Source organism: Helianthus annuus, chromosome 4 (assembly GCF_002127325.2).
Source record: "Helianthus annuus cultivar XRQ/B chromosome 4, HanXRQr2.0-SUNRISE, whole genome shotgun sequence".
Classification (NCBI taxonomy): Eukaryota; Viridiplantae; Streptophyta; class Magnoliopsida; order Asterales; family Asteraceae; genus Helianthus; species Helianthus annuus.
Genome location: NC_035436.2, coordinates 2389959 through 2404180, shown reverse-complemented (window position 1 = coordinate 2404180; position 14222 = coordinate 2389959). Strand labels below are relative to the sequence as shown.

The following is a 14222-nucleotide window of genomic DNA, read 5'->3' as shown; positions in this document are numbered from 1 at the left end:
ATATTTTTCTAAGTGTCAAAATTTATAAAAATTTTGACATAGTTTCCCCTAAAAATGGAGGTTTCCCATGTTTTCAAAACATGTGTTTATTTTCTTTTAAATCATCATCAAACATCAACAACTTATTCAACACTTAACAGTGCCAAAATCATGTAAATCACACTATATCATGAACTTGAAGTGTTCATAACCTTATTAAAAGATTTGGTTCTTTACAACTTGTAGGATGATTTTTCTAAGAATGTTTCTTTTGTATTTTTCTTGTTACACACATGTTTCTAGTCTTGTTTCAACACTAAAAATATAGTTAGTTTATTTAGAAACCATGGCTTTGTAGATCTCATAAATAAACTTGGTTGCTTGAGAAAATCATTGGGGAAATCATTTATTTACAAGATTTGTATTTGGTTTAAATCATTTTTACATATGAAAATCACTTTCTTCATTCAAGTTCATGAAGACATAAAGTATGATGATCTTGGTCTTTCACAAGATCACTTTCTTTAACTTACTAGATCATGTGTTTAATCACAATCTAGTAGCTTTCCATATGATGTCTAACATCACTAACACTAATAATCAATCAACGAGAAGCAATTCAACACAACCAACATATATTCCTATGTATTTAAGCTTATGTTAAAGATTCATGTTCATATTCTTTAGTGTTCTTGTGTTTAAAAATATTCATCATCTTTTATCATCAAAATACGAAGAAATAAGAGCTCATGAGGGCTTACCACTAGCAACAAGGCTAGGGAAGAATACTAGGACTTGAAGATGACAAAATGGTTGGATAAAAGCAAATGGAAAAGGTTCTTCAAGATCCACAAGCTCCACACTTAGTTAATCACCTTCTTGCACCATGTAACTAGCTTGGAATGGATGGATGGTGGTTGTATGGTGGTGGTGGTGGCGGCACTATTTGGCTGAGAGGAAGAGAAAGAGTATGTGGGAGTGGGGTGAACTTGTGAAGTGAGAGAATGGAATGATTTTGTGATCTTGTAAACCATACTTATAGAGATTTCCTTCAATATCTTGGCAACACAATCAAGCAACAATCTAATAAAATATGAGATAATATCTAGTGGGATTTGGTGGTGGGGTCCTCCCCTTTGGGCCGTAAGTTTCATATGGGGGGGGGGGATTAATTGTAACTTGCAATATTTACATATCTCAAAGAAATCAAGGAAAGATCTTGTGAATCTAAAAGAAATCTATGAAAGATCTAGGAAGATTTTAAGGGATCTTGGCAAGATTGGCAAATATTTGGTGGGGGCCACCCGTTCATGACCGTAAATAATAATTGGGGGGGGGGGCAAAGTGTAACTTTTAATTCCTATGCACATAATAAGTTAGTTTCAAGTGTAAATTCTAGGGACTTGATGTGTTATTATGTTATAAGGAGTGTTTTGGTATTCGGGGACCATAACTAGCTCAGAAACATTAAAACAATGCTTCTAATAATATTTCAATGTTCCGGGTAATGTCCGGTTGTTCGGTTAAATACTGGTTCGTTAAAGTGCTAAATGGCACCGTTTAGTGTCCTTTAAGTATCCTTTTGTAACCCTTTTAATTCCCAACACTTAGGAGGGTATTCTGGATAATAAAACATGAATTCTGCACAACATTTATGTGTTGAAAAGCTGATTATAGCTGAATTTTGTAAAATTCTGCACTTAAAGTGCGTTTCGGGTGCTTTTTAGTGCATTTTTTAGCTCCGGAATGTCTATATGTTAACCCTTGTATGTACTCTTGGGTTTTAATGTATTCTTGATGTTGGACCTACACTTAGGCCCCAATTCTAGTGTCTGACTGTTTTTTTGCAGAATTGTTGACAAAATGTGTCTTACCGGTGAGTTTACTAGTATTTTTTTGACGCAACGCAGTTCATCAATGCATAAAGCAATATCTTGTAGTATGAAACATGCATGAATTCACTTGTATAGTATGTAATCAGATAATGTTGACATTTAAGCACATAGTTGCAGTCATTAAATAATAATTAGAATGTACGGAAATAACCGGTTTTGTGCCAGTTGTCAAATAGGGCTTCAGCCACTCGTGTGTTGACCAGGTCAGTTAGTTCAACTTGTGTCATAGCGATGTGGCCACGTCCACCGTTGTGGCCACCATTGCGTCCACCATTGCGTCTACTCATGATTCTATATAAGGGGAGGGAACAATTTAAGAATCGAAATAAGGTAGGAGTCAAATCTCATGTTAGCATCAACAAACTACGAAGTTTACACCAAATAACAGGGCATAACCCTTCTCACACTCGTTAAGCCTCACTAGGACTCACATGCACCTCACGTTATTATTATGTGTGCACCCACAATAATAAGGCAATTTGCATGCTTATCTCAGTGCCTCTTCACTCGTGCTCAAAGTTTCTCCCGCATTCAAATAGCAAACGAAGGAATCACAGGGTTACGAATCATAAAAGTAGAAGAGTAGTGTCATGCTGTCAAATCACCACAGTATCCAACATATCGTTTTATGCAAGTTGTGAGTGTGTGATTCTACTAAACCTATATTGTATAAAGTAAACAGAGGACGAACCTTGCAATCTGGAGATGAGTGTCATGGTCGATTTTCGATGTTGTTCGGTTATAGTCTGGTTTTACAAAATGTTTTAAAACCTAGTTCACTATAACCAGTGGCTCTGATACCAAACTGTCACACCCCCAAAATACCACATGCGGGAACACCGCTGGGGCGTGTGACGTACTAGGATCTAGCCACCAATCACATTGAACCGTAACTTATAATTTAATAAAAGTTTCTATTTATTTCATAAAGTAAATCCAACACAATCAAAACCAATTTGTTCAGTGGAAGCATATTGTAATTAATGTTTTCAATTGTTTCAAAACGAGAGTACGATAATCTTTAAAACTTGTATCCAAGAGCTACGACCCATGACAACTGCAGCACTCCCAGATAGCAAGTTCCAATCCAAGCACCTAAGGACCTGCAAGCATGCAGAAAACGTGTATCAGACAGGCTGGTGAGTTCACAGTTTGCTTTAACCGATTTATACCAAGTAGTGTGTTATGTTCTGTTTTAACTGTTATGCTGATAATAACTCGATACCACGGACGACCTGTTTTGCCCTTCTCCGATGCTCTATCAACATTGGTCAGTTTTAAGTTATTAGTTCACGCTCTTCCTATCCAGATACGTCGTGAGGGTGCCAAACCTAATAGCGCTATCAACTAATAACCCGTTGCCCTACAAGCAACTTATCAATGGTAGGATGGGACTTAAATGATAGAAAATGAGTGTATTATCCAACGTTAACCCTTTCTGAAAATGGCCTCATATTCCTTACAGGAATATGGGTTTGAGAGAACTGCCTGACATCCCCTACAAGGATGTGGGTTTATGAAAACCCGTTTAACTGTTTTGTTTATTTGATTGTCCCCACTGGACGCATGTTTGTTTTGAGAGAAGTGAACTCACCTTGGTTTGCTCGGTAAGACAATTACTTGTTCTCACTTAATCACTCAAAGCCTAGTATGATTATCATAATCAATCAGTTTTGTAATTCTCAATCATACATCATTTATACATATTATGCAAATAATACCACCTTTTGTCATGCAAATTGTAACATTCATTCATGCAACCCAGCACCTTAACACGCATCATAAAGCCATAAAATAGATGTTTGGTTCACATACTATACGTTTACACGATTTATCCAAGTACTGGTTGACAAGTTCCTAACCTTTATCATGCAAATATGTTTTCACAGTAATTCAAAGCATAGTTCTAAAGTACAGCAAGTTGTGTGTGAGGCCCAATAGCACCGGCCCAACTGGGAGTGTGTATCATCATTCTAGTTGTGCGATCCGATTGGGTTGTGCAATCCAATCCAACAGTGTAGTTCAACTCTTCTACGCGGCCCAATCCACTATCACCCGGGCCAGAGTATACATTCAAGTTCAATAGTGTATGTTGGGCTAGGTGCGATCAGGTTAGTACTGGATAGATTCCATGTTTTTAAGTAGTGTATCGAGTGGAATTGTGCGATTCGTATACTCTTGTGCGATCAGCCTTGTGTGACCACTCTTGTGCGACTCAAAGTGCACCAGTGGCCCATCGGCTTGTGCGGCCCAAATGTGTAGTGTGTGTGTGGCCCAGGTAGGGTCCATTAGGACTTGTGCGACTAAGGGCGGGCTTGTGCGACTGGCTCCACAACCACACCCTAAATTCTCGCCGTCCATTCCATGATCACGATCAACCACTATTCTATGATTTCCTCAAACTCCTTAATTAACTTTGAACAGTTTCCTCAACCACCTCTCCTAATCACTAACATGCAACATATTGGATCCAGTTTCTATGTAATTGGTTTTAGATTTACATAGCCTTAAACATAATAATAACTTTCAGGAAACCCTAAATTATCCACCACTAACACATACAATTGCTTCCTTTTCTTCCTGTATTCATCGAATTCAACATGATTGATTACCAAGTATATTATAACATTCATGCTACCAATCCCTTAACCATCTATCGTATACAATATCTCATAGGTTCACATATCACACAAAACATGAACACATAACCCATCAAGACAACAACTGCATGATCTTAGAGATGAACACATTAACCTTAGACAAAAGAGATGATACCCAGACGAAGAAGGAAGCTTCGATCAGAATGATGCTGCCGACGGTTAGAGAGAGAGAGAGATAGTGCTAGGGTTTGAGTCTTGTACGTGATTACAAATCGGATTAGCATTTGTGTCAAATTCTGAATCTGGACTTTGAATTTATGTTTTTCAAATTGAATCCACCTGAATACCCACATTCGGATTATAATTTTTTTTTATTTATTTATGAAAAAGGTAAATATTTTATATTACTTGCTTTTTTTAATGACGATTTTCTTAATAGTCCCATAATTCGATTTATATAATTTGACACAAATTATTTTTATGAATTCATGTTTGAATTTCAATGCTTTTCAAAGCTCTTTACCTAATTCGCGTGTCATAACTGAGATGGTTGTTGTTCGAAGACTTACCGTGAATAATAGAATAGGTTAATGAAAATGAATCTTATTAGTTTCAGCTTATAGTCTTACCAAGGTTTTGTTTAAAAAACTTAAAATTCGACATAATTTGAACCCTCTGTGTTTTATATTTTGATGGAGGGAACATGATCACCTGTTTATTTTGATGTAACCTAACTAATAAATTCTCTATTCATGGCGCACCCTTGTCGGTGCCTCAAATTTTCAATCATTGAATTCAAATTTCATATTCTTTTATTGCATGTAAGGAGCTTTGGTGGATCGAAATGAATATTTGAGACTTCAACTTTCAAGCCAATATATTAATTATGGACATCCTTGCACATCCAAGATGCATTCCATTTAATAGCAATTTATATCAATACTTTTATTGGGCACTACACGTTTAACATGTTTTTGGATTGTATAATATAGAGTTAATTACTATTTTTGTTCCTGTGGTTTGTCAAAAATCACTATTCAGTTCATTAGTTTAAAAATTGCGATTTTAGTCCCTATGGTTTACTTTCATAACCATTTCAGTCCATGTGGTTTCACTTTCGCAACTATTTCAATCCATTTATTCTGTTAGTACAGGGAGTGAAATGGTTACGATGTGGACTGAAATGGTTACGAAAGTGAAATTACGGGGACTGAAATCGCAATTTTTAAACTAATGGACTGAAATAGTAATTTTTGACAAACTATAGGGACGAAAACAGTAATTAACTCTATAATATATAAATATAACTCTTTTCTTTAAACAAACTTCCATTTTTATGTGAAACACAAACACAAACACGAACCTCTCCTGGTAACACAACTTGGCCGAAAAGAGTACACCATACAACTCTAATATTTTAGGTAAACATCTACGTTGATTTACTTCTTAGACTTACCGACCTTTATGTAATGTTTAAAATCTTCACGAATTCGATAAAATGATAAATTTTGAAATGTTTATGATTTTTTAAAATTAGTAAATCGCAGTTGAAAAAGAGTTTGAGAACGGATTTAATCAAAGAACAATGAAAGGTTTTTTTTTTTTTTTTTTTTTTTTTTTTTTTTTTTTTTTTTTTTGTATAGAAGGGGCACAACACGACCATGGTGTGAGTGTCACGTATTGCCAAATTTTCAAACTTCGTTTGTTGAGATAGCACTCAACCCTCTTGCATATCATCCTATTGCATGCTCGACATTTTTATTGCCATATACATTTACAATGGTTCTCTAGCTAGATATTTAAATACGTTTTGTATTGGAAGTAAGATTATACAATGGTTCTCTAGCTAGATATTTAAATACCTTTTGTATTGGAAGTACGGTTATAGATTAAGAAGGAAAGAAGTGTTAAATGAACATTCTATAATATTATGATTCTTACCAACATAATGGAAAAGTGATAAAGATGATAAGTGATAACTTACCAACATTGTGAAGACGTTATAGAAGTGATATATGCATCAATTGGAGATAAGATTGATTGTCCATAACAACTTTAGGTAGAATTTACAAAGGCTATCTCTTAGTTGATTAGAATGAACATTGATGATCTTTGTTAAGTTTGAGAAGAAGTTGGTGGTAACTTTTACTAGCTATGCAAGAGAAAAAGATCGTACACGACAAGACGATCTCTATGAAATTAGATAGAATATAATGTAGAAATCCGTCGATTGAATAAGTGAGTAAGATGGACTAGTTAACGTCCGAAACATACATCATGTTGTTTTAATAGTGATACATCTTAGAGTGTAATCTTTTTACATATTTCATTACAACACACATTTAACAAACGTAATAATATAATATTTTTACACATTTTATTACAACATACACATTTAACTTGTTAACTAGGAGTAATAATCTAATCTTTTTACATATTTTATTACAACATACACATTTAACTTGTTAACTAGGTAGAAATTATCATTACTTACCAATAGCATATTTAACTTTTTATATATCATAATGTTTGGCTATATGGTTAGAGTTGATGTCTTTAACAATAGTAGTAGTAGTGGCGGTGGCGGTGACGGTGGTAGTAGTAGTACTAATAATAATAAAAATAATAATAAGAGTAAATTACAAAAATCGTCTTTTATATTGACACCACATTGCAAACTATATCATTTATTTTCAAAAAATACAAAAAAATAAAATAAAAAAACATATTTGCAAATGCTTGCAAGTCATATCCTTTAGCCCTAATTTACTCTAATAATAAGAATAAAAATAATAAGTTGTGTTTGACTTCATTAATTTCTACCAAATTTCCCCTATACAATAGCATATTTATTTCTTTAATAATAATAATAATAATAATAATAATAATAATAATAATAATAATAATAAGAAGATGATGATGAAGACTAAGCAGTTGTATCCTCTCCCCAGCCTAGTTGGTCCCATGTGGTTGGGCTTGTGTCTTCTTTTGGGAGGTCACAGGTGCGAAACCCGGCTGCGGCATTTCGGGGAGGACGTCCCAATGATGGATCGTACCTACCGAGGCATGATGCGGTCTTGAGGGCAACCCGGTTTTGGTTTCCGGGCGAAGGTCAGCTTGCGCAACGGCCGGGGCCCGATCGAACATCGCGTCCGGAAGAGCGGGGCTGACGGGGGATTGTCATCGACATGAACCCGGTGACCAATAGATCTTGTACATAGAAAGTCACCCCTAAAAAAAAGACTAAGTAGTTGTGTTCGACTTCATCAATTTCTACCAATTTTTTCCCAAACTTGTCAAGCTAACAAAATTATCATCCATAGTTATTCTCAACCATACATTATTTTAATAATATATCTTTAAAACTACGATAACTTGTCACTAGGAAAATTGACTATGAAATTCGAACCGGCCTGCTTTGAAAACGTGTAATTAAACGTTTAGAGCATTATTAAGTATATCAAAACATAAAACCTCTATATACGTTCTTTTTCTTTTTTGAACGGTAAATTTGGATCACTGACGGACCACTAGAGTATCATCGTGTCACCAGCGGAACCACCCGATCATATCCATCTCCACTAAGCAATAATGCCTATACACTAATTCAGGAGAAAACCAAATAAATCTGTGAAAACCCCTTGTGAGAATCAAACTCATGATCTAATGGTCTTTAAATCTTATCTCATCACAAAAATGCCAGTAGGCTATACGTTCTTATTCTATATTACTAAACCGTTATAAACTTATAAAATAACCTGAAAAAAGTTGTTAAAGATTTTTAAAGTTATGACAATAAACTTTTGATCCTTTTTCCTTTTTCTTTTTGTAAAGTGGATGACGAATTAAAGATTTAAAGATATTTGAATGCATTGTTGTGCTGAAATGGATGGTTTTAACATATTCAATAATAACAAATCATTTGTAATAATCAGTTCAACGTTACATATAATTTGAAATTCCTTTTGAAAACGACAATACAGCAGGCCATTATTCCAATTCAACTTCTAAGTTCTGCCGTTTGTCACGCTAATAGTATATTTTGTTTTTGTTTAATATTGAAGACGCGTTGATGCCCAAAATTAAATAGCGTCACTTAGTAATTGTTAAAAAATAATTATTATAAATAAAAGGTAGAGAAACAGTTTATTAGAGAACAATGTATATAATATTATATAAACTTTTATGTATGTATACACACCTTGTTTTGATATATATATATATATATATATATATATATATATATATATTTCTTTTTTAAGTCCTTTTTTTATATAATAATGATCATAATTGCCAATATATATTTTGGACAAATAGACATACAAACTTTATAGTACGATAAATGTAATAGATGGTAAAATATTTACTGTAAGTATGTAAAGTTAAATATTAATATATTACTAATGCTTTATCTTTTTTATTGATTGATTACGGAAGTTATAAGAAAGGGAAATAATGAAGTTGGCCACTATAGCGACTTGAAGCTACCTCACGGAATATCATGGCGACTGAAACATCTTTAAAAGCCTTTTCAAAATGAAACAACCAGCTTGCGCCATGTGTTAAATAAATGGTTGTAGAGCCTTAGAGTAGTTTCAGCCTTTGTAGAGGCTTAGAGGGGACGGGGCGGTCCCGTGATGGGGCTTGAGCACGCGTTGAACTTCAACGCTACACCGCCGCCACCCTATCTTCCACGCGTTATAAAGAAAACGCGTTACCACCATTACGCGTTAAACTTTCAAAAATCCGACCGTTGGGCGCACATGACCGTTTAAAACGGTAACTTTTAATAAAAAAAAAATAATAATCCATTTTATCTATAAATATATCCACATTTTAACCATTTTTTCACACACCAAACTATATCTTTTAAACCCATTTCACACAATTTTTTATATCTTTCTCAAATGGAATTCCCTACCGATTCGACGTTTCCGATGTCTAGCGATACCGATACCGAGTCGTCTTCCGACAACGACACGCTAAACTATTTTGTGTCGGTGTATAACGAGCTTGATGCCGAGTCGTCCCGCCCAAAGAAGAAGATGGTCGGCCGTGATCGTATACGTGCCAACGAAGTTTTGATGAACGATTATTTTGTGAAAACCCGCTATACAATGCCGAAACGTTTAGAGATCGTTTTCGTTTACCCAAAGAATTATTTTTAAAGATTGTTGGAGACATCGAGGCAAGCGAGGGATGGTTTCAAGAAGGTTACGATGCGAGGGGCAAACCAAGTTTCACGCCGATTCAAAAATGCACGTCCGCCATTCGCCAACTAGCGACAGGTAACCCACCCGATCAATATGATGAATACCTAGCTATGTCTGAAAGAACTTCACGTGAGTGTTTGCAATTTTTTTGCAATGCGGTCATTAAGTTGTATTCTAACGAGTTTTTACGTAAACCGACGAGCCACGACATCTCACGTATTTATGCCGCACACGAGGCTAGATGGCATTTTCCCGGGATGCTCGGTAGCATCGATTGTACACATATCGAGTGGAAAAATTGTCCAAGAGAGTTGCGAGGGGCGTATGTGAGGGGAGACATCAAAAGACCAACCATCATACTAGAAGCGGTGGCGTCGAATGATTTATGGATTTGGAATTCGTATTTCGGTGTCCCAGGTTCAAACAACGACATCAATGTGTTGCACACGTCGCCGTTGTTTCAAAGCGTAACGGATGGTACCGCACCTTCCTCTCCTTTCTATGTTAACGGTCGACATTACAGACGAGGCTTTTATCTTGTGGATGGTATCTACCCGTCTTGGTCTGTTTTTGTGAAAGCTCCCTCATTTCCCGTCGAGGCTAAAGAAAAGGCGTTCAAAAAATTGCAAGAATCGGCAAGAAAAGATGTTGAGAGGGCGTTTGGTGTTTTAAAGGGTAGATGGGGTATACTACACCGACCGGTTCGTTCGATGACCAAGAAAGCAATACATAGCATAGTGTATGCGTGTATCATATTGCACAATATGTTGATCAAACACGACGGACGTGCAATATCCCCGGATTGGGTACCGGATCCTCCTACACAAGTTCAAGTTCCACAAGATATCAATTTACAATTGCGTAACGAAGAAACTCACTTTCGGTTGAGATACGATTTAATCGAACTAGTAGGTTCTCTAGGTTTGGAGTTTCCGGATTCGGATGAGGAGTAGGTTTTTTTTTTTTTAAATTGTATGTTCCTAGTATGTTAAATTCGAGGAGTAGGTTTTTTTTTTTTTTTTTTTTTTTTTTTTTTTTAATTGTATGTTCCTAGTATGTTAAATTCGAGGAGTAGGTTTTTTTTTTTTTTTTTTTTTTTTTTTTTACAAATTGTATGTTTCTAGTATGTGAAATTGAAGTAGTATGTTTTAAAATTAATGAAATTTTTAATTTTAGTGTTTTATTGTTAATTTCTAATTTAAAAATAAAAATTAAAAAAATTGGGAGGGAGTGATAGAATTCCATCACTAGTGATTCCACCCCTCCTACATTTCTATCACTAGTGATGGAAATTGGATTGATGACATGGCATTACTTGATTGGATAGTGGGAGTGATGGAATCCATCACTAGTGATTCCACCCCTAGTCCCCTTAGGAGTTGTAATTTTATGATATGTTTTGCTATTGTAACTTTATGCCGTTCAAGAAAAAAAAAAAAAAAAAAGAGGCTTAGGAGCTGTTTCAGCGCATCAGGGGGCACGGTCTCATAGCGGTCGAGGAGTCTATCTTGGACATAGCCTCAAGCAAGGTGGCTTTACACGTAAGATTCTTTGCCGTTAAAAAAAAAAATCCAAATGAATAGATGTACAAAAGCTTGAGCCTAAACGGTACACCATAATCTAAACCAATGATCCAACATAAGCCCATGTCATAATACCAAAAAAAATTCTCTATGTCATTGGGCCCAAACATAAAGCCCAAAGCAAACCAAGAGGTTTCCCAAAACATTTAAGACCATAGGCCCATAACCATCATGTGCATTTCTACACATCAGCATTGTAGTATTAAAGGCTCCAATAGCATCAAATTTAGCCCATTTGTGTTGGCCCATTTCCGTTCTATCCTGCCCAGATGCAAAGACCAAGCATTTTCTTTTAGGTAATGCAACCAGGCCCAAAAAAATGCAAAAGACCATATAGTGTGAGATCCTTTCATTATAGATCCTCACTAGAAATCCAATACATTCATCACAGTAATACATATTTTATTATCACACCTAGGTGCGTTAAACGAGGTGTCACAATAGAATCTAACGTGAACCGTAACATAATAATTAGCCATGTCGACCATACAAACCAAGACACAACTCGTGTATTGTAGAATAATAGAACACCAACAATTTAACACGACTAACTTTTAGCGCATATTACTCTAAAGATATACATCTACCTCTTAAAGCAATATTTTTAAAATGTAAAAAAGCTAACTAACACGAGTTAAGTTGATTCAGGACCGACCCATTTAACCAAGTATGCTAACAAGGTTCAAATGTCCAATATTAAGTGGTACAAACCTATTTAGACACACAAACCCTTAAATTAATATATCCTGTTTTAAATTTCATATCACACCCTAATCACACCATATAATATTCATTCTAAGTACACATTTCATTACAAAATCACACATCTACTTATGTAGCTAAATGATCAATAGAAAGAAACAGAAAATAAAAAAAGAAAACCAATAAGAACTAAGAAATGCCAAGACCATATTTTGGCCCAAGGGTTTGTTTGATTCATAATAACATAATATCTGCTCATGGGCTATACAAAGTGGGCCCACATTTACATTTCCAACCCTCAGGCTCATAATTTGTATACTGGATTCCCACATGGCTTGTTGTGGGCACTTGGGTGGCTTCACATGGGCTACACCCATAGCACTTGTGTTCACAACTTGGTGGTCTTGATCCAATCCTGTTTTCAATCCCTCCTTCATTCTTTATCATTTCTTCATCCTACATTAATTCAAACTCAATATTAGTCAATTGGTCAAAGGAGTAAGAAAGAAGAGAGAGAGAGGAGAGATGTACATGTACAACATGAATGAATACACAATTACTATCTAATTCCCTCAAACTAACATTTTAGTCATAAAAACTCTAATATTTGAAAGAGTTAATTACTGTTTTCGTCCTTGTGGTTTGTCATAAATCACTATTTTAGTCCATTAGTTTAAAAATTACGATTTCAGTCCCTGTAGTTTCACTTTCATAACCATTTCAGTCCACCTCGTAACCATTTCAGTCCCTGTACTGAACATAATAATGGATTGAACTGGTTACGAAAGTGAAACCACAAGGACTGAAATGGTTACGAAAGTGAAACCACAGGGACTGAAACCGCATTTTTTAAACTAATGGACTGAAATAGTGATTTTTGACAAACCACAGGGACGAAAACAGTAATTAACTCTATTTGAAAACTAAACTCCATCACATATATACCTTTGTCAAAAATCTTGAATTTGACACTGACTTGAAGGGCATGCTAAATTGAGAGGAAATAACTTGTGATTTAGTGCCTGTTGATCAAAAGATTGCAATGCTTAAGAGGATTTGTTTATTTTTGGTCCATTTTTTATGAAAAAAGCTTCAAGAATCATAATAAATAACAATAAAACACACACACACAAAAAAAAAAAAAAAAAAACTAACCTTGTTTTGTAGGGGACAAAGTTGGAGGGCCATCATTTGGTCCTAAAGGCCTGCTGTTAATTCCTCTCATTATACACATCATTATCATAACAACCCTACACAATCTTCCCTTCATTATGATGATGATGATTATGATGGTTTGTTGTTGAATGACACAAAGACAAAGAGAGAGAGAGAGAGAGAGAGAGAGAGAGAGAGAGAGAGAGAGAGAGAGAGAGAGAGAGAGAGAGAGATGTTTTACAGTTTGAAAGCATGATACAACATGATTGCATATATCTATATATACACATATATATGCATACGTGTGTGTGTATGTATATTATGTATGTGTGTGTTTATGTAAGGGTCCCTACAAAGCAACAGAAGCAAGAAAAAACCCTAAAAAATATTGGGATTCACACAATATGTTGCTTCACAAACAAGTGATTCTATTTACTTGCTAAAGATCCCCAATAACTGTATATTTTTACCTTTTGACAACTCACTTGAATGAGAGAGAGAGAGAGAGAGAGTATTGTAGTGTGTGTTATATAAAAATAGTTCTGCATGGAAGCAATCTTTAAGCTACTTGTGTATAGACTAAAGAACTATTTTTTGAATCAGAAACTTTTATTCCACAAATGGAAGTAAATAAATCAAGTGATAAGATAAAGCATCATACTTTTTTACCCTTTATTTGATGGCATATCATCAATGAGTTGGTTAAAAAGTAATGAATGAGGGCACTACTTAAATAGAGTCAACTCTCATGAGAGTTTGATCACATGTATGTGGATGTACTGGTTCTTTCAAGTTTTAATCTGGGCCATTGCTTGAATCTTGTATGGCCTACTGTATAACAGTGTATAACAGGATATTAGTTTAATAGTAGATGAGGAGTATTCATTGCACTTTGGGTACCACTATGTATTTGTACCAAGTACAATCAATAATGTACTCTAATTCAAATAAGTTGTTTTAAGGGTCAATATGCATTTGATTGCAACTATGAATATTAAATATTTTTAATCTTGTATAACTTAATGTATATATGTCCTTGTGGATATTCTATCTCTTTAAGGGTTAATTATATAAAAAAATATTTAAATTTGGTTT

General features: G+C 35.0%; 1 protein-coding gene across 1 annotated transcript; it reads right to left on the bottom strand.

Annotated features, from left to right (window-relative positions):
• Positions 1-12138: 12138 nt before the first annotated feature.
• LOC110934279 lies at positions 12139-13661 on the bottom strand. Its single transcript, XM_022177446.2, has 3 exons — positions 13128-13661; positions 12918-12994; positions 12139-12428 (listed from the first exon to the last, which is right to left on the bottom strand). The coding sequence occupies exons 1-3, from the start codon at positions 13240-13242 to the stop codon at positions 12228-12230; spliced, it is 393 nt and encodes a 130-aa protein (XP_022033138.1). The 5' UTR covers positions 13243-13661; the 3' UTR covers positions 12139-12227.
• Between the last annotated feature and the right edge of the window lie 561 nt (positions 13662-14222).

Coding starts and splice junctions, on each gene's coding strand:
- LOC110934279 (XM_022177446.2), bottom strand. CDS start 13,242: ATGAAGGGAAGATTGTGTAGGGTTGTTATGATAATGATGTGTATAATG. Junction 12,995..13,127: donor TTTGTCCCCTACAAAACAAG/GTTAGTTTTTTT, acceptor TTTGATCAACAG/GCACTAAATCACAAGTTATT. Junction 12,429..12,917: donor ATTCAAGATTTTTGACAAAG/GTATATATGTGA, acceptor GAATTAATGTAG/GATGAAGAAATGATAAAGAA.